The 19,939-nt window shown below is 41.2% G+C and overlaps 2 protein-coding genes across 5 annotated transcripts; both read left to right on the plus strand.

Moving 5' to 3' along the window:
- Nucleotides 1–5,894: 5,894 nt before the first annotated feature.
- On the plus strand, nucleotides 5,895–8,954 carry LOC119826186 (antigen-presenting glycoprotein CD1d-like). Of its 2 annotated transcripts, none has more exons than XR_005287363.1 (6): nucleotides 5,895–6,032; nucleotides 6,268–6,537; nucleotides 6,766–7,044; nucleotides 7,478–7,756; nucleotides 8,409–8,519; nucleotides 8,609–8,954. XR_005287363.1 is itself a non-coding variant. In XM_038347278.1 (6 exons), the coding sequence occupies exons 1-6, from the start codon at nucleotides 5,978–5,980 to the stop codon at nucleotides 8,628–8,630; spliced, it is 1,011 nt and encodes a 336-aa protein (XP_038203206.1). In that variant the 5' UTR covers nucleotides 5,895–5,977; the 3' UTR covers nucleotides 8,631–8,954. The 2 variants fall into 2 exon arrangements, 1 of the variants encoding a protein (XP_038203206.1); XM_038347278.1 differs by having other exon boundaries at nucleotides 8,414–8,519.
- Nucleotides 8,955–13,093: 4,139 nt separating this feature from the next.
- Nucleotides 13,094–16,367, plus strand: LOC119826183 (antigen-presenting glycoprotein CD1d-like). Of its 3 annotated transcripts, none has more exons than XR_005287361.2 (6): nucleotides 13,094–13,242; nucleotides 13,495–13,803; nucleotides 14,059–14,337; nucleotides 14,771–15,049; nucleotides 15,704–15,814; nucleotides 15,904–16,367. XR_005287361.2 is itself a non-coding variant. In XM_038347275.2 (6 exons), the coding sequence occupies exons 1-6, from the start codon at nucleotides 13,188–13,190 to the stop codon at nucleotides 15,923–15,925; spliced, it is 1,050 nt and encodes a 349-aa protein (XP_038203203.1). In that variant the 5' UTR covers nucleotides 13,094–13,187; the 3' UTR covers nucleotides 15,926–16,367. The 3 variants fall into 3 exon arrangements, 2 of the variants coding, with proteins under 2 accessions (XP_038203203.1, XP_038203204.1); XM_038347275.2 differs by having other exon boundaries at nucleotides 15,709–15,814; XM_038347276.2 differs by having other exon boundaries at nucleotides 13,495–13,764; nucleotides 15,709–15,814.
- The last annotated feature ends 3,572 nt before the right edge of the window (nucleotides 16,368–19,939 follow it).

A 19,939-nucleotide genomic window follows, 5' to 3' on the forward strand; every position in this document is an offset into this window, starting at 1 on the left:
TTATAAAAAGGCTTTTAGTTTCCTTTTTAATTTCTGCCTCCACTTTTCCTTCAGTAGTGAGTTATATAAATCCATGAATTTGTATACTTCCTGTTCTTCAGCTTTCATCCACGGTGGTCAGAATGTAGGGTATTATTTCAATTTTCTTATATCTGTTGAGACTTGATTTGTGTCCAAGTATGCTGTTAATTTTAGAGAAAGTTCTATGAGCTACTGAGAATACAGTATATTCTTTTGTGTTTGGATGAAACACTCTGTATATATCTTCTAGATGCACTTGATTTATGACATCATTCAACTCCAGCATTTCTCTGTTTGGTTTTGGTTTTTGTCCAGATGACCTGTCTATTTGGCAAAGTGTGGTATTAAAGTCACCCACTATTGGGGGCTGGAGAGATTTCTCAGTGGTTAAGAACACTGACTGCTCTTTCAGAGGACCCAGGTTCAATTCCCGGCATCCACATGGCACCCCACAATTGTTTATTACTCCAGTATCCAACATATTCATACAGATATACATGCAGGCAAAACACCAATGCACACAAAAGTAAAAATAAATTATTTTTTAAAATATGATGAAGGTAAAGTCACCTACTGTTACTGGTTGAAGGTCAACAAGTGGTTATGGTTTTGGTTTTATTTGTTTGTTTTGTTTTATAAATCCTGGGTATCTATCTTGTGTTTGGTACATGAATGTTTATATCTTTTCTACCCCAAGAGTGTGGTCCTCAGAGATTTGGAAGTATTGAGGGAAAGAGGTGTAGTGATGAGCTGCAGGCAGGCCTGCTTTTCTTCCCGCCCAGGTCCCGCATGGCTAGCTTAGCCCCAGAATAATCACATGGAAACTGTATTCATTTAAACACTGCTTGGCCCATTAGCTCTAGCCTCTCACTGGCTAACTCTCACATCTTGCTTAACCTATTTCTAATAATCTGTGTAGCACCACAAGTTGGTGGCTTACCGGGAAAGATTCAGCATGTCTGACCTGGTGGCTGGCTTCATGGAGACTGTTTCACTGCCTTCTTCCTCCCAGCATTCTGTTCTGTCTTCCCCGCCTACCTATGTTCTGACCTATCAGGCCAAGCAGTTGTCTTTATTAATTAACCAATGAAAGCAACAGATAGATAGAAGACCCATCTATATCAAAGAGGAGTTCCTGCAAGTTGGTTGTAGTAAGACAAAGAATAATCTAGAGAGACGGGATAAAAGGCCTATGGGGACTCTGAGTCTGTAACAAGAACTGGAGTCTCCAGTGAACTGAGTTGAGGTGGGAGAGGGGCACCTGCAAGCATGTGGCTGATGGTGTCTGGAAGAGGCATATTGTTCCTGTTTATGGTATTTGTCCTGGCATCTAGACATCTAAAGTAATGATATTTAAAGTTTTTCTTTTTATTTATTTAATTTTTAAAGATTTTATTTATTATGTATACAGTCATCTGCCTCTGTGTCTGCCTGTGCACCAGAAGAGGGCACCAGATCTCATCATAGGTGGTTGTGAGCCACTATGTGGTTGTGGAAATTGAACTCAGGACCTCTGGAAGAGCAACCAGTGCTCTTAACCTCTGAGCCATCTCTCCAGCCTTTGAAGTTTTGTGTGTGTGTGTGTGTGTGTGTGTGAGTGTGTGTGTGTGTATTTGGTCTTGTCTCTATTTGGTGTGCATTCTCTTCTCTGGTTCCTGTTGCCTACTCTATATCCTAGGCAAGTGGACTTCTTAGTAGAGAATGTTTCTTCCTGTCAGCCAGTGACATAAAGAATGGAGGTAGGCTAGAACAGAAGGCTGAGAAGTCCACAGTAATGAGCTATGTGGATCCTGGGTCTCCACCGAGAAGTGGAGTCTCCAGGGAATGGGAGCTAAATGCAGGGTTTCTGCAGAGTGCTACAGGACTAAGAGTAAGTCTGCAGAGACCAGAGTGGAGGGCAAAAAATATAGTGAAAATCTACTGTGTCTCAGTTTCTGTGAGTTTATATGTGCATCAGTCCTACTGTATTTAAGCCGTGTTGTTCTCCAGCTCCTCTAACTTTCATAATCTTTCTGCCTTCACTTGCACAGAGTTCCCTAAGCCCCGAGGGAACATTCATTCCATGTAGGACTGAGTTTTCCAATGTCTGTCACCCTCTGTACATTATCCATTTGTGGGTCTCTGTTCCCATCTACTGCAGACCAAAGTTTCTCTGATGATGACTGTGCAAGACACTGACCTATGAGTAAAGAAGAATATCATTAGGAGTCACTTTATTGCTGTGTGACTTAATCATAACAGTAGAATCTTGTTTTCCCTTAGGTCCCAAGTCTACGTAGTCTCAGGTTCTAATACAGATTATTGTTTGCAACTTAGGTCAGGTAGGGCATTTATATGAGGAAACATTAGGAGACTTTAACAAGCTTTCTGTGAAGATTAAGCCATGATGGAATGGACAAGTTACATTAGAAAAAGTTAGAATATAAGCTATGAAAATTCACATTCCAAGAATTAAAGGTGACCCAACTCCAGTCTGCCCTTGGTTGCTTTCCAGGGTTCATTACCTTCTTTTAGACCCTTTCTCCTCTTTGGAATTCACCAGACCCTGTACTCCATTCTACCAGCAATCCTCTAGCCAGCTTATGTGGTGCAGAGATGCAAATAACCTACCTGCACATCAGGCAGAGCTCCACCAAACTCCAGGCACCTCCTGCTGCTGTGCCAGGCCCACCAGGCTCAGCCATGTCCACATTTCTGTGCTCTGGCCCAGCCTTATGATTCTGGGGGAAGATACTACTGGATCTAACTTCCAGACCTACACCAGGGTCAACAAACAGTGCCTGACCCAGCCTGATTAAGTCCTGTCTGTGTATTTCCTAACCTCCAGGTTCAGGCCAGATTGCACAACCTATGTACCAGTCCAGTCTGCTGACACACAACCAACTCAAGAAGCATATATGCCTAAGTCTCAGCATTAAAACAATATGAAAGTCAAGACAGTACATTCCCCTAAAAATCCACCAGTCCTATAGAAGTGTTCTCCATTGAGAATTGCCCAGATGAACTCCAGTACACAGAATTTAAAAAAAAAAACATAAATATCATCAAAGGCTTCAAGAGGATAAAGGAGATGCAAACAGATCAATGAATATAATGAGAATAAACTCAAAGAGAAAAAATAACTAAGTGATATGTTCAACAAAACACAAACAACAAGACTAAGTGTAACAACAAAAATAATCTAAGATTGAGAATCAAGCTCAATAAAAGATAAAAATAGTGAACAGAACTGAAGCTAAAATGAAGGGGAAATTGAAGAACCCAATAACCCAACTAGAAAACTCATGGGAAAGCCTTGCAAGTACAATGGATCAAACAGAGGGCAGAATATCAGGATGTGAAGATAAAGTAGAGGAGTTAGGCCACACAAAGAAAGAGTTTGAAAAAATTTAAAAGACACAAGAAAGGAATAAGCAGAAAATGGGGTCACTAGAAAAAGACAAACTCTTTAAATTATAATCATAATAATATTGCATAATTACAATGCGTAGTCCATATCTTTAACAGGATCACTAAAGAAAACATTTCCAAAATAAGAAAGACATATCCATACAGATTCAAGAAGCACACAGAACCCCAACTAGACAAGACCAGAATAGAAGTCCCTTACGGTATATCATAGTAAAAGCACTAACAATACAGAACAAAGAAAAAGTATTAAAAGCCGTGAGAAAAATACAAGTCACATAAAAAAGAAAACTCACATTTTCTCAATGGGAACTTAAAAGCCGGAAGAACCTGGAGCAATGAATTCCAAGTTCTAAAGGCCCATGACTGCCAGCCTAGAATACTATTCTCAAGAAAACTATCTGCCATAATGGAAGAAGAAAGAAAATCTTTCCATGACCTAAACATGCTAAAGCAGTTATACCCAGCTGACCATTTCTAAGCAGAACTCAAGAGACAATACTTTGGACTAGAGAGAATAAGTTCAGTGAAGGGGCTCCATAAAGAATGAAACAAAAAGCGCTCTGATTATTGAAATACAAATTACAATTAAGAACAGAAATTGCAAAAAAACCCTCCAAAGACAAAAACAAACATCAAAATGATTGTAACCAATACACACCTTTCAATAATAGCTTTAAATGCTAATGGCCTTAGTTTTTAAATAAAAAAAGCCACTGGCTGTCTGCATAGATTAAGAAATTCATTTTGTGGGGCTGAAGGGATGGCACAGTGGTTGAGAGCACTGACTGCTCTTTAAGAGGAGTAAGTTCAATTCTCATCACCCATATGGCAGCTCACAACCGTCTGTAACTCCAGTCCCAGGGGATTTGACACCTTCACAGGATGCACATAAAACAGAATGTAAAAGATCCATTTTCTGCTGATTACCAGAAACTCATCTTAGAATGAAAAAGAGATGCCACTTGAAAGCTTGGAAAAATCATTCCAATCAATTCAATGGGATCAGGAAGCAAGCAGGGGTCTCTTTCCTAATACAGAGCAAAATAGACTTCAAACTAAAACTAATCAGAGGAGACAAAGAAGGCTATTTCATTCAAATTAAGGGAACAATTAACAAAGAAGGCATGATGTATAGCCCTAAGAACATATACACCAAACATTTGGAGAACCCAGTTTCATAAAGGTCCTTCTACTGGATTAAAGACATAGCTTAATGTCAACCCATTAACAATAATTGATTGTAATACCCACACTTTCTCTAATGCATCTGAATAAAAAATAACAAATAAATGGTATCATATGCAATAAAAGTTAAAATGGACAGCAAACAAGTCTCTAATAAGTACACAAATTAATGGAGATTAAACAATGCATCAATGAATGATGAATAGAAAATAGAAGAAATAAGAAAAGAAAAACATCCTGGAACTAAACAAAAATGAAAATACAGCAAAATGAACCCTCTGTACTATTTTTAAAAATATCAGAAAGAGCAAAGAAAAGACTTACTGACACAACCCCAAAACCTGGAAAAATAAGAATAAACGAATCCAAAGTTAGATAGCAAGAAATAAATATCAAAGCAGAGACAGAAGCAAAGAGAACAAAAAAAGAATCAGTGGATCTAAGAACAGATTCTCAAGATGATAAGCAACAAAATCAACAGAACCTTGGCCCAACTAGTCCAAAGAAAGAGACAACCCAAATTATCAGAATCAGAAATAAACCGAGAAACATGGACATGAAAAAATTCAAAATATACACACAAATAATTTAACACCATGCACTTCATTAATTTGGAAAAACTAAAATAAATGGATATATTCCTACATTCATCCAAACCAGCAAAGTTAAACCACGAAAAGGTTAATAACCTAAACAGACCCATAAGAAATGAGGAGATTCAAACAGTAATAAAAAGCCTTCCAACTAAAAGAGAAAATTCCATGTCAAAATAGATTCATAGCATAATTCTAACGGACTTATATAGAAGATCTCTATCCAATTCTAATTAAATTATAATTATTTTATTTTGATTTTTCATACAAGGTTTCTCTGTGTAATAGCCCTAGGTATCCTTAATAAAATCATTGCAAAATGAATGCAGGCAAATAAAAGAAATATTATCTACCAAGACCAAGTTGAATTTATCATAGACATTCAGCGACAGTTCAGCACGTGAAAATCACTATCAGTGTAATAAGTCACACAAACGGAATTAATGACAAAAAAATCACATGGTAACACAAATACGACGTTATGTCTCACTTTTAACACTGAGATGGCAAACCGTTCTCAACCTCTTTCTTTAGTGTAAGGGAAAGAAGGGTGAGAAAAGTAGATTGATTGCTCAGAGGTGCTGATTAAAGCTGCATTCTAACACTCAACCACGAGGGGGCGGCTTTGTAAAAGAGTAATTCCTTTACCAGAGCCTGCTCTTCCGGATTTGACTTCGCTTTGCCAAAAACCAAGAGCTGTTGTCCTCAGGCAGTCGAAGAGAAAAGTGGAGAAGTCGGAGCCTAGGGCTGTGTAAACCTCTCGCGCCATGTGGTACCTACTGTTGTTTTGGGTGTTCCCGTGGGTCTGGCTACAATCAGAAGGTGAGTAGAAGTGCGCAGGAAAGGGCCTGGAGAAGGAAGAAGAGAGTGCGGGACTAGCAGCACTGTGGTCGGGGTGGGTGGAGGTCGACCTTGGTGGGCTTGAAGAACTATAGTGGGCAGAACATATGCTGATCCATCTCAGAGAAAAATGCAGTTCTGAACCCTACCTTCCTTTTGCAACCCAGCCCTCTGACTTGGTTGCTTACTGTGTTTATTTGGTTTTCATCGTTTTCAGCCCAGCAAAAGAATTTCCCCTTCTGCTGCTTGCAGACCTCTTCCTTCCCAAACAGTAGTTGCTCAAGCACGAATGGCTTGGCCTGGCTGGGGGATCTGCAAACACACCGGTGGAGCAATGCTTCAGACACCATTGACTTCGTGAAGCCTTGGTCCCGGGGCAAATTCAGTGACCAACAGTGGGAGCACTTGCAGCGCATATTTCAAGTTTATCGATTCAGCTTTACCAGGGACGTACAGGAATTTGTCAAAATGGTGCCTAATATACACTGTGAGTGGAGGGATGGAGCCCTGGGAAGGTACCTACTGGGTGAGAGAGAACCACAGACTCCAACTGTCTAGAGAGATCCTTGTCTCTTCTGAAAATAATCCCTGTCTCTGTTCCAGGACACTGCAATCATTTTCTTCAACTGGGACCTAACTGTTATCTCCATGCCAATTTCTTCTTTCGTCCAATCTTCCTAACTAATCTTGAATCTCTACACATTCCCCTTTACAGATCCCATTGAGATCCAGTTGTCTGCTGGGTGTGACGCATACTCTGAAAACGCTTCAGAAAACTTTTTATATGCAGCATATCAAGGAGAATATATCCTGAGTTTTCAGGGAACTTCCTTTCAGAAGGCCCCAGATGCCCCACCTTGGACAGAGTTGGTCATTAAAGTGCTCAATGGTGATCCTGGGACAACGGAAACAGCACAATGGCTTCTGTATGACATCTGCCCCAAGTTTGTCCATGGTCTACTGGAGGCAGGGACGCCAGAGCTAGAGAAACAAGGTCAGCCTGCTAGCCTCACCCGGGCTCCCCCTAAGTTTTCCCATCACTGTAAGCTTTAGAGAAAGGGCAATGCCTAGGAGGGGGTGAATAAGGCATGTGGGGTTTACTCTTGTCACTGACAATCACTCTGGAATCTACAAATTGAATTAAATAAACACTGGGCATCAGAACTGATCCAGGTGATATTTGAGACATGCTATATCAGCTGAACTCAGGGTGTTCTAGAGTACATTCATAAAACACTTGCATCAGGGAAGGGGTAGAGATGTCAGGGATGGTTTCCCTAGTCACAGTGATACAAATGGATTTAGACTAATAGGCAACATCATCTCCAGAAGTGGACCTGTGGAAAGCATGAACTTGATAGGAATTCTGGAGCCTCTACTATAAATGTTCTTGCTTTAAGATATTTTTATTCTCTCTCTGGGTACAGAGAAGCCTGTGGCCTGGTTGTCCAGTGGCCTCAGTCCTAAACATGGTCATCTACAGTTGGTGTGTCATGTCTCTGGCTTCTACCCAAAGCCTGTGTGGGTGATGTGGATGCAGGGTGAGCAGGAGCAAAATAGTACTCAGAGGAGTGACTACCTGCCCAATGCTGATGAAACATGGTATCTCCGAGCAACCCTGGATGTGGAGGCTGGAAAGGAGGCTGGCCTGGCCTGCTGCGTGAAACATAGCAGTCTAGGAGGACAGGATATCACCCTCTATTGGGGTAAGAAAAACAACTGTAGCCTGGGTTGAGAGCAAGTAGAGTACCATTCAAGCATGGAGTAAGAACTGAACAAACTGAGTTTCAGATATGAAACCCCTAACTCTTATAGGAGAGAGAGAACGGGGAATTCTAGATACAGAAATCAAGCCCAGTAAATTTGAGGTAAGATGTTCTATATATAAGAGGAAAGTAGACCCAGAAACTCAGAAGACCCAGAGGCAAAGGGCAAATAAAGAAGTTCAGCAAGATACATTCCCCAGGATAGAGGACCCAGGGCCTGAGGCATAGCTGTAGTTATTGATGCCTCCTGTGTGAGCACTGACCGCTGTGTTACCAACATATCAGTTCATCCCTTAGCTGTGCAGCAAATACTGCTATTCTGACTTTATAGATAAAGAGGTCAGTGCTAAGATAAGGTAAGCACCCGAAGTCATTCAGAAAATTCAAGATTTGGGGGTAGACAGATTCATATCTGTCTGGATAGCATACAGTCAGATCCTGACGATAGATGGTCAGTCTAAACTCACGAAGACTAAAGAGATAGAGTTTAAAGAAAGAAAAAAGAATGGCATGGCTTCCTCACATGTGCTTAAAATAGGGAACTTGAAATAGGTCTGGGTTCTTTGTTTAGTGATACCTTGTATTCTTCCAGAGCAGATGGCCGACATTTATCCTTGGGTATTATCATCGTTCTAGTACTACTAGTAGTACTATTATTAATATGTGCTGTAATTGGTTTTGTGATCTACACCAAAAAGCGCTGGTAAGTCTCCCCTTTCATGTGTCCTTTCCTCAACATCCCTGCTTTGTTACCTCCTTTTCTTTCCTAATGGCCTCTCTCTTTTCTCTCAGCTCCTATCAAGACATCCTGTAGGTCTTCCTTACACCTGCCTTTCCTGAGACTCAGACCTTCTGGCTTTTAGGACTTCATTCCTTGTTGCTGAGTAACTGAGGAGAAGAAAAGTACCTTGAAGAAAGTGAAGAGCAACCAGCACACTCTTTCAACATTTATTTTAAAAATTAATTTTTTTTCATTGTATTACAAATTTATCAAAGCCCAGGTGGTTTGGAACAAACACAATTGCAAATACACATACCTGCCAAGAACAAGCTGTTACACTAATGAAGGTGTTTACGAGTTGTAAAAGTTGGTAGAATTTTTGGAGTCTCGTATGTAAACTATCATATCATCAGCAAATAGTGAGAGTTTGAATTTTTCTTTTCCAATTTGTATCCACTTGATCTCCTTTTTTGCTTTATTGTTCTGGCTAGAACTTCACTTGAATAGATATAGAGAGAATGGACAACCATTTCTTGTTCCTGATTTCAGTGGTATTGCTTTGAGTTTTTCTCCTTTTAGTTTGATGTTGGTTTTTGACTTGATGTATTTTGCCTTTGTTTTATTAGGTATGCTCCTTGTATCTCTACTCCCTCCAAGATCTTTATCATGAGAAAAGTTGTATTTAGCCGAAGGCTTTTTCAACATCTAATGAGATGATCAGGTGCTGTAGGAAGTCTTACAGCTAGTGGTTACCCGCCCACTGTGCTGTGGCCTCTTATACTATCTATACTATATATGCTGATGCAGACCCTGCATCCTGCCTTTTTCCCAGCATATCTGTCCCAGTTGTGGATTTCATTTTCTGATCTTCAATTCTGCAGAGGATTCTGATTTGTGAGTTACCCACAAATAAAAGTAAAGGGATAGTAATAGGAAAAAAGTAAAACTATCCCTGTTTGCAGATAAAATGATATTCCAAAAATTCTACCAATAAAAACCTTCTAGAAATGATAAAAATTTCAGCAAAATGGCAAAATACAAAATAAACTCATAAAAGTCAATAACCTTTGTATTTGCCAACACCAATTAACTTGCTGAGAAAGATATCGCAGACATACTCCCATTCACAATACTCTCAAAGACAATGAAATATCCAGGAATAAACCCAAGTAAGGAGATAGATAAAAGGTGTCTGTAATTAAAAACTCTGGAGAAAGAGATTGAGAAAGACATTGGCCGAGACACTGGAGCATCGTATCTCATGCTCAAGGATCAATCAGTCTAATGCTGTAAAGATGATCACCCTACACAAACCTATTAAAGGTCCATTGCCATCTGCATAAAAATTCTCATCCCATTTCCCCAAAGAAACTGAAATGCATATGGAACCACAAAAAAAACCCCTGATAACCAAAGTAATCATTGACAAAAACAAAACAACACAACAACAAAAACAAAAATGCTGAGCAATTACCATTCCAGAGCTCAAAACATATTACAAAGCCAAAGTAATAAAACAGTATGGAACTGGCACAGAAATAGGCATATAGATCAATTAAACAAAATAGAAGACCCAAACAAGAGTGTACACAAACTACAGTCATCTGATAATTAACAAAGATGCCAGAAACACACACTGGAGAAAGGATAGCACCCTCAACAAATGATTCTGGAAAAACTGAATGTCTACATGTAGAAGAATGAAATAAGACCCACATCTACCATCTGGCACAAAAGCTAACTCCAAATGCACTCAAGACCTCAGAGTGAAACCTAAAACACTGAAAATGCTGGGAGACTGTAAAGCAAGACTACAGGATAGAGGTGTGGGAAAGGGCCTTCTACATAGAGCTCCAATGCCCAGGAATTAACCAACAGTGACCAGTGAGATCCTCATAAAACTAAAACGCTTCTGCCCAATCAAAAAAACAATTGAGTAAAGAGGAGGCCACTAGAGTGGGGGAGAATCTTTCCAGCTATACATTTGATAGTGGATTAACAGCAAAAAAAAAAAAAAAAGACGAAAAAAAAACCAACTCAAAACGATAAAGACACAGAAGAAGAATTCTCAGACAAATAAATAAAAATGGCTAATGTTGTTTATCAGCCTTAGCAATTAGGGAAATGCAAATAGGAACAACTTTGAGAGTTCATCTCACCCCACTCTAAAGGCAAAGATCACACACACACACACACACACACACACACACACACACACACACCTGGAGAAAATGAGAATGGGAACCCTCACTCACTCCTGGTGGGTTTGCAAACAGGTGCATTCACTCTAGAACACAGTTTGGAGAATTCTCAAAAGGCTAAAAATAAATGCAGCACATGGCCCAGCTATGCCACTGCTTGGCATATGCTCAGAGGACATGACATCCTACCCCACTGATATTTCCTCAGCCATGTTTGTTGCTCTTCATAATAACTAGGAAATGGAAACAAACTAAATGTTTTTCAACTGACAAGGGATAATGGAGATGTGGGACGTAAACACTATACAATGCTATTCAACTATAAATAAACGAAATTGTGACATTTGCAGGTAAATGGATGGACACAGAAAGCATTGTATTCAGTGAGGTAAACCATGTCCCAAAAGACTGCATGTTCTGGCTCCTCTATTTCAAAGCTCCCAAACTCCAGATGTGAGGATATAACCCAGAGTAACCACAGAAACTAGGAAGGTGAAAAGGGACTGTAATAGGCTGTCTTAAAGTTTCCACTACTGAGATTAAAGCCCATGGCCAAAAGCAGTTTAGAGAGGAAAGGGTTTGTTTAAATTTACATCACTGAGGGAGCAGGAACTGCAGCAGAGAGTTGCCTGTTTCCACCTACCAAGAGCTGGGACTAAAGCATGCACCACCACACACAACTAACCTTTTCTTGTTAAAAAAAAACCTTTTCAGTGTCATTTCAGACTGTTTTGGGAGCAATATCCAGTAAAATAAGGTCTAGTTGATGAGAGCCACCCCTGAGACCCCAGCCTAGAGGGAAAACCTATCCTTCAGGGCTCTACAACAATGGGACAAAGCAGGAGTAAAATTAATGAAGACAGAATGGAAGGACTCGTGGTCAGGAGATGTGACCCTTCTGATCTGATATCCCTACAGGTGATTATAGAAAGAACAAAGAAGCAGATGAACGAACACTTCCATAATTACAAGGCCTATGTGTTAGGAAGAAAGGCCCCTAAAGCTAGCCTCTGTGCAGGGTGTGGAGATGGGGCTGTCTAGCTCTCCTGCCTTTGCTCATACCACCTGGGAAGCTTGAGAAGGCTCTTCCTGAGAAAACAGCACTGGGGTTTGGATTGAGTGGCAACAGCTAGGCATAGGCTTGGAAGAATGAGTTCCCTAAGGTACCTATTTGTGCAGCGACCTGGGTCAGGAAGAAGCTGCATCTAAGGCACTGGAGCATGTGAGGCTGAGTAGGGTCCCAGTTGACACTCAAGGCAGACCAGAGCAGGGCCAGGATGCTCCTCTAGGCCATCCTGATGATGACTTCTTCCCAGCAAGGCTGTTTCCATACAGACCAAACACAACATTAGGGTGACGATGAAGGTGGGGATGTACAGAAGAGGACCCACTTAAGAGACAGGACAAAAAGATAGAGCAAGCTGGCGAAGGAGAGAATAAAAAGGAACGAGGAAGGTGGTATCCAGTGGCTGTGGTTACCAGTGATGACTTCTTCTTGGGGTCACTCAGTTCTGAGTAAACGTTTTGTCATTGCTTCTTCCCAGCGTGAGAAACAGGGAATGACCAAACCACAGGCTGTCTCTATTCTCACAAACTTGAGATGGTTGAGAGTCGGTGGGAAGGCAGAGGAAGAAGCCAGTAGGCAAGGTTGGCCAGAGGGCAGGGAGCCTGAAGGAAAGATTCTTGTATGCAGATACGCAGCTCGTTTCCCTTGTGCTATGGCCCAAAGAGTGTGCACATCTTGTCACTCTCAGCTTTTCTTCACATCAGATTGCTGCAAGCCTTCAATTTGCACAAATCATGATATAGTGCAATAAAATAAAATACACCTGTACTCTCCTGAAAGGGAGCCAGGGAAGACAGAGAAACAAGGCAAGCAGAGAACAGACCAGGTTAAGGTGAAAGAGTCTGGGGACCCCTGATACAGGAGACTTTGGGGATACGAATGCTGTGAAGGAACTTAGCCCACCCGGTCTTATCCTCTCAGTGTACCGCTGTGAGAATCATGTCTCTCCTTATTTATTCTAAACGTGGGGAGATCTGGAAGGAGTCAGAAGTGTAAAACAGAGTAACGCCTGCAGATAACCACTGCCAGCCAGGTCGAAACTTTTCTCCTTTTCTTCCCTTGCATTTTTAATATCATCGGAGTGTAGCACAAATACGACGTTATGTCTCACTTTTAACATTGAGATGGCAAACCGGTCTCAACCTCTTTCTTTAGTGTAAGGGAAAGAAGGGTGAGAAAAGTAGATTGGTCAGAAGTGCTGATTAAAGCTGCATTCTAACACTGAACCACGAGGGGGCGACTGTGTAAAAGAGTAATTCCTTTGCCAGAGCCTGCTCTTCCGGATTTGGCTTGCGCTTTGCCAAAAACCAAGAGCTGCTGTCCTCGGGCATTGCGAAGAGAAAAGTGCAGTCCGAGCCTAGAGCTGTGCAAACCTCTCGCGCCATGTGGTACCTACTGTTGTTTTGGGTGTTCCCGTGGGTCTGGGTACAATCCGAAGGTGAGTAGAAGTGGGCACAGAATGATCTGGAGAAGGGAGACAGGGCTGGGCTAGCAGCACTGTGGTCGGGGTGGGTGGAGGCGGACTTGGCCGGCTTGAAGCACTAGGTGGGCAGAATAAATGCTGATCTGGCTCAGAGCTAAATGCAGTTCTTAACCCTACCTTCCCTTTGCAACCCAGCTAAGGTCTTTTCTAACAACCTTCCCGCTGACTTGGACACTTAGTTGCTTATTTGGTTTTCATCGTTTTCAGCCCAGCAAAAGAATTTCCGCTTCAGCATTCAGCAGATCTCTTCCTTCCCAAACAGTAGTTGCTCAAGCACAGATGGCTTGGCCTGGCTGGGGGATCTGCAAACACACCGGTGGAGCAATGCCTCAGACACCATTGACTTCGTGAAGCCTTGGTCCCAGGGCAAATTCAGTGACCAACAGTGGGAGCACTTGCAGCGCATATTTCAAGTTTATCGATTCAGCTTTACCAGGGACGTACATGAATTTGTCAAAATGGTGCCTAATATACACTGTGAGTGGAGGGATGGAGCCCTGGAAAGGTACCTACTGGGTGAGAGAGAACCCCAGACCCCAACTGGATAACTGTGGGCCTACTTGATGAGATTCTCTTTTCTTCTCCACCCTTAAGAGTTTCACTTCTGTCTGGAGAGATCCTTGTCTCTTCTAAAAATAATCCCTGTCTCTGCTCCAGGACCCCGCAATCATTTCCATCAATTAGGACCTAACTGTTATCTCCATGCCAATTTCTTCTCCTTTCTTCCAAACTTCTTAACCGTTATTGAATCTCTACACACTCGCCTTACAGATCCCATTGAGATGCAGTTGTCTACTGGGTGTGACCTGTACTCTGAGAACGTTTCAGAAAGCTTTTTATATGCAGCATATCAAGGAGAATATATCCTGAGTTTTCAGGGAACTTCCTTTCAGAAGGCCCCAGATGCCCCACCTTGGACAGATTTGGTCATTAAAGTGCTCCATGGTGATCAAGGGACAATGGAAACGGTGCAACAACTTCTGAATGATACCTGGCCCCAGTTTGCCCGTGGTCTCCTGGAGACAGGGAAGGCAGAGCTGGAGAAACAAGGTCAGCCTGCTAGCCTCACCCGGGCTCTCCCTAAGTTTTCCCATCACTGCAAGCTTTAGAGAAAGGGCAATGCCTAGGAGGGGGTGAATAAGGCATGTGGGGGTTATTCTTTTCACTGCCAATCACTCTGGAATCTACAAATTGAGTTAAATAAACACTGGGCATCAGAACTGATCCAGGTGATATTTGAGACATGCTATATCAGCTGAACTCAGGGTGTTCTAGAGTACTTTCATAAAACACTTGCATCAGGGAAGGGGTAGAGATGTCAGGTATGGTTTCCCTAGTCACAGTGATACAAATGGATTTAGACTAATAGGCAACATCATCTCCAGAAGTGGACCTGTGGAAAGCATGAACTTGATAGGAATTCTGGAGCCTCTACTATAAATGTTCTTGCTTTAAGATATTTTTATTCTCTTCCTGGGTACAGAGAAGCCTGTGGCCTGGTTGTCCAGTGGCCTCAGTCCTAAACATGGTCATCTACAGTTGGTGTGTCATGTCTCTGGCTTCTACCCAAAGCCTGTGTGGGTGATGTGGATGCAGGGTGAGCAGGAGCAAAATAGTACTCAGAGGAGTGACTACCTGCCCAATGCTGATGAGACATGGTATCTCCGAGCAACCCTGGATGTGGAGGCTGGAAAGGAGGCTGGCCTGGCCTGCTGCGTGAAACATAGCAGTCTAGGAGGACAGGATATCATCCTCTATTGGGGTAAGAAAAACAACTGTAGCCTGGGTTGAGAGCAAGTAGAGTACCATTCAAGCATGGAGTAAGAACTGAACAAACTGAGTTTCAGATATGAAACCCCTAACTCTTATAGGAGAGAGAGAGAACGGGGAATTCTAGATACAGAAATCAAGCCCAGTAAATTTGAGGTAAGATGTTCTATATATAAGAGGAAAGTAGACCCAGAAACTCAGAAGACCCAGAGGCAAAGGGCAAATAAAGAAGTTCAGCAAGATACATTCCCCAGGATAGAGGACCCAGGGCCCGAGGCATAGCTGTAGTTATTGATGCCTCCTGTGTGAGCACTGACTGCTGTGTTACCAACATATCAGTTCATCCCTTAGCTGTGCAGCAAATACTGCTATTCTGACTTTATAGATAAAGAGGTCAGTGCTAAGATAAGGTAAGCATCCGAAGTCATTCAGAAAATTCAAGATTTGGGGGTAGACAGATTCACATCTGTCTGGATAGCATACAGTCAGATCCTGACGATAGATGGTCAGTCTAAACTCACGAAGACTAAAACGATAGAGTTTAAATAAAGAAAAAAGAATGGCATGGCTTCCTCACATGTACTTAGAATAGGGAACTTGAAATAGGTCTGGGTTCTTTGTTTAGTGATACCTTGTATTCTTCCAGAGCAGATGGCCGACATTTATCCATGGGTATTATCATCGTTCTAGTACTAGTAGTAGTACTATTATTAATATGTGCTGTAATTGGTTATGTCATCTTCACCAAGAAGCGCTGGTAAGTCTCCCCTTTCATGTGTTCCTTTCCCAACTTCCCTGCTTTGTTACCTCCTTTTCTTTCCTAATGGCCTCTCTCTTTTCTCTCAGCTCCTATCAAGACATCCTGTAGGTCTTCCTTACACCTGCCTTTCCTGAGACTCAGACCTTCCAGCTTCTAGGACTTCATTCCTTGTTGCTGAGGAACTGAGGAGAATAAAAGAGCCTTGAAGAAAGTGAGGAGCAACCAGCACACCCTTTCAACATTTATTTTAAAAATTAATTTCTTTTTTATTGTATTACAAAGTTATCAAAGCCCGGGGGGGGGGGTTGGAACAAACACAATTGCAAATACACATACCTGGCAAAACGAGCTCTGGGCAGTATTTTATGGGATGCACTGAACTGGAAAGCACAGATCCTGCCCGAACCGATGCTTCCAAGTTTGTTGAAAAGTGTAAAGTCCAATGCCAACATGGCTGATCTCTGCAGGTTTCAAGAAACCTAGAAGTACTTATTTGAGAGGAGAGGTGACATACAGATTTTAAAGTAAACTCAAATATTTGCAAATATCAGCACTGTTCTTTCATCTTAGATCCACACCTGATAGATGTCCATCTAATGACCACCCAAGGGCTTCCAGTTTGTGGCTCTTTAAAAGAAAATATTAGGCGGCCGGGCGGTGGTGGCGCACGCCTTTAATCCCAGCACTCGGGAGGCAGAGGCAGGCGGATCTCTGTGAGTTCGAGACCAGCCTGGTCTACAAGAGCTAGTTCCAGGACAGGCTCCAAAGCCACAGAGAAACCCTGTCTCGAAACCCCCCCCCCAAAAAAAAAGAAAAAAAGAGAAAATATTAGTCCTAAATACCATAATGACAACCTTAGGACAGAGTCTCTATTGTAAACATGCATTTATGACTGATGGGTGTATTCTCTTTAAAATAAAATTGAGGAGTTCTCCTGGGGTTTTACTTGGAATCACTGTATCTTAAAGTGAAGTCATAGTCTATACCTACTTACCTTGAGATATTTCCCTCAAACACGGCTATAATTTGCATTTGAAATGTATTCCAACACCCCATTTATTGAACGTCAAGTTACCAGCCCATGGCACTATCAGGAAGTAGTACTTTCATTAGTAGGTGAGGCCCAGTAGAAAGGAATTGACATAATGAGTTCATACAGTCATAGTGGGACACAAATTCTCTTTTGCAGTAATGTAATTCATAGATTTAGAAGGCAACTCAAGGCCTTTTTTCTTTTTCTTTTTTTCTAGTCTGAGAAAAAAAACAGTAGGGCAGTCTTCGCTTTATGTCTAAAAGCCACTTGTAAGTACATGTTATCTTTGTTTTTCTTGGTCTGTGTTACCACACTCAATATGTTTGCTTGATTCATCCATTTGCCCGCACTTTTCAAGGTGTCATTATTTTTTTCCAATGTGTAGTATTCTGTTGTGTAAAAATACCACATCTTCTTTATTCATTCTTGAGTTATGGGCATCTAGTTTGTTTCCAGGTTCTATCTATGACAAATAATGCTGCTATGAACATAGTTTAGCACGTCTTTGTGGTATGATAAAACATCCTTTCGGTATATATCCAAAAGTGGTATTGTTGATCTTGAGGTAGTTTGTTTTCTAATTTCCTGAGAAATCATCATACTGATTTCCCAAGCAGCTGTACGAGTTTGCACTCCCACCAGCAATGCAGGAGTGTTCCCTTTAGCCCACATCGTCTCCAGCATAAGCTGTCATTATTTTTTTACCTTTGCCATTCTTACGGGTGTAAAATGGAATCTCAGAGTTGTTTTGATTTGAATTTCTCTTATGGCTAAGGATGTTGAGCATTCCCATAAGTGTCTTTTAACCATTTTAGATTCCTCTGTTGAGAGTTCTCTGTTTAGATCTGTACCCCAGTTTTTGTACCCCATTTTTATTAGGTTGTTTGTTCTTTTGAAGTCAGTTTTCTTGAGTCTGTTATATTTTGGTGATCAGTCCTCTGTCCCATGAGGTGTTGGTGAAGATCTTTTTCCACGCTATAGGCTGCTGTTTTGTCTTGTTGACTGTGTCCTTTGCTTTACAAACGTTTCTCAATTTCAGGAGGTCCCATTTATTAATTGTTGCTCTCAGGGTCAGTACTTCTGCAGTTATATTTAGGAAGTGGTCTCCTGTGTCATTGCATTTAAGTGTACTTCCCACTTTCTCTTCTGTGAGTTTCAGTGTGATTGTTTTTATGTTGAGGTCTTTGATCATTTGCACTTAAGTTTTGTACATGGCAATAGATACTGATATACTTTCATTCTTCTACTTGTTGTATATAGTTATATCAGCACCATTTTTTGGATATGCTTTCTTTTATTATTTTATTTATTGACTGATTGATTCTCTGTCAAAAATCAGATGTTCAAAGGCGTGTGTATTGATATCCGGTCTTCGATTCAGTTCCATTGGTCCTCCTGCCAGTTTTTATGTCAATACCAGGCTGTTTTCAGTACTGTAGCTCTGTAGTAGAGTTTGAAGTCAGGGATTGTGATGCCTCCAGAAGTCGCTTTATTGTATAGGATTGTTTGGGGTATCCTGGATTTTTTTTATTTACATAAGAAGTTGAGTACTGTTCTTTCAAGGTCTGTAAAGATTTTGCTGGGATTTTGATGGGCTTTGTGTTAAATTTGTCGATTGCTTTTGGTAAGATTGCATTTTTACTGTGTTAATTCTACCTACCCAAGGGTTCTTTCCACTTTCTGGTGTCTTCTTCAGTTTCTTTCTTCAAAGGCTTAACGTTCTTGTCATACAGGTTTTTCACTAGTTTGGTTAGAGTTACACCTAGATATTTTATGTTATTGGTGGCTATTGTGAAGGGTGATGTTTTTCTGGTTTCCTTTTCAGTTCATTTAATCATCTGTATAAAGAAGGGCTACTGTTCTTTTTGAGTTAATCTTGTATCCTGTTACACCACTGAAGGTGTTTATGAATTGTAAAAGTTTCTTGGTAGAATTTTTGGAGTCTCGTATGTAAACTATCATATCATCAGCAAATAGTGAGTGCTTGAATTTTTCTTTTCCTATTCCCTTGATCTCCTTTTTTTGCCTTATTGTTCTGGCTAGAACCTCACTTGAATAGATATAGAGAGAGTGGACAACCTTTTCTTGTTCCTGAAATAAGTGGGATTGCTCTGAGTTTTTCTCCTTTTAGTTTTATGTTGGCTTTTGACTTGATGTATTTTGCCTTTGTTATATTAGGTATGCTCCTTGTATCTCTAATCCCTCCAAGATCTTTATCATGAGGGAAGTTGTATTTAGTCAAAGGCTTTTTCAACATCTAATGAGATGGTCAGGTGCTGTAGGAAGTCTTAAAGCTAGTGGTTACTCGCCTACTGTGCTGTAGCCTCTTATACTATCTATGCTGATGCAGACCCTGCATCCTGCCTTTTTCCCAGCCTCTCTGTCCCAGTTGTGGATTTCATTTTCTGATCTTCATTTCAGCAGAGGATTCTGATTGTGAGTCTACCCCCAAATAAATAAACATCTATTTCTCAATTCTGAGCTAGTGTGGGGTTTCTCTGAGCATCCTTCTTCATTTGGCACCCACGTGGAGAACTACATCCACATAAAGCTTGAGAGAGCTTGGGAAGTAATTCTACATAAAAAAGAATAGAGTTAAGCACAGCTTATTGATAGCAGCATTTTCTCAGGTGGGCTCTTTTTGCTAGAGGCAAATGCGTCTCATTTAAGGGAGGCTTCCTGACTCACCTTTAGCTATAAAATCTTGCAGCTCTTTTAAGAGGACCTGCCACGAAACACTTAAATGATGTTGATGAAAAGCTGACTGCATGCCTTTTGGTTTTCAGCTGCAGCAGGAAAAAAGCCACACCATTTTAAAATGCTGGCTTTCTGGGCTGTTGTGCCTGCGCAAACTCTGACTCTCTCAGGCAGGATGTGGCCAATGAGCCTTTAAGTGTGGTTTGTGAGCAGACAGCTGCAGCTTGTTGCTGGCAGGGACCTTGAAACGCCATTCAGTTGTGACAGTAATCCATGAGGCTGAAATCTCAGAAAGCTAAGAAATGAGCTGGATCCAGTTGCAAAAGTCATGGCTTTAACCTTAGCCATATCACTTATCAAATTAAACTCATGTGGTCAGGAAAAGAGAGATA

The sequence above is a fragment of the Arvicola amphibius genome, chromosome 11 (genome assembly GCF_903992535.2).
Source record: "Arvicola amphibius chromosome 11, mArvAmp1.2, whole genome shotgun sequence".
Lineage (NCBI taxonomy): Eukaryota > Metazoa > Chordata > Mammalia > Rodentia > Cricetidae > Arvicola > Arvicola amphibius.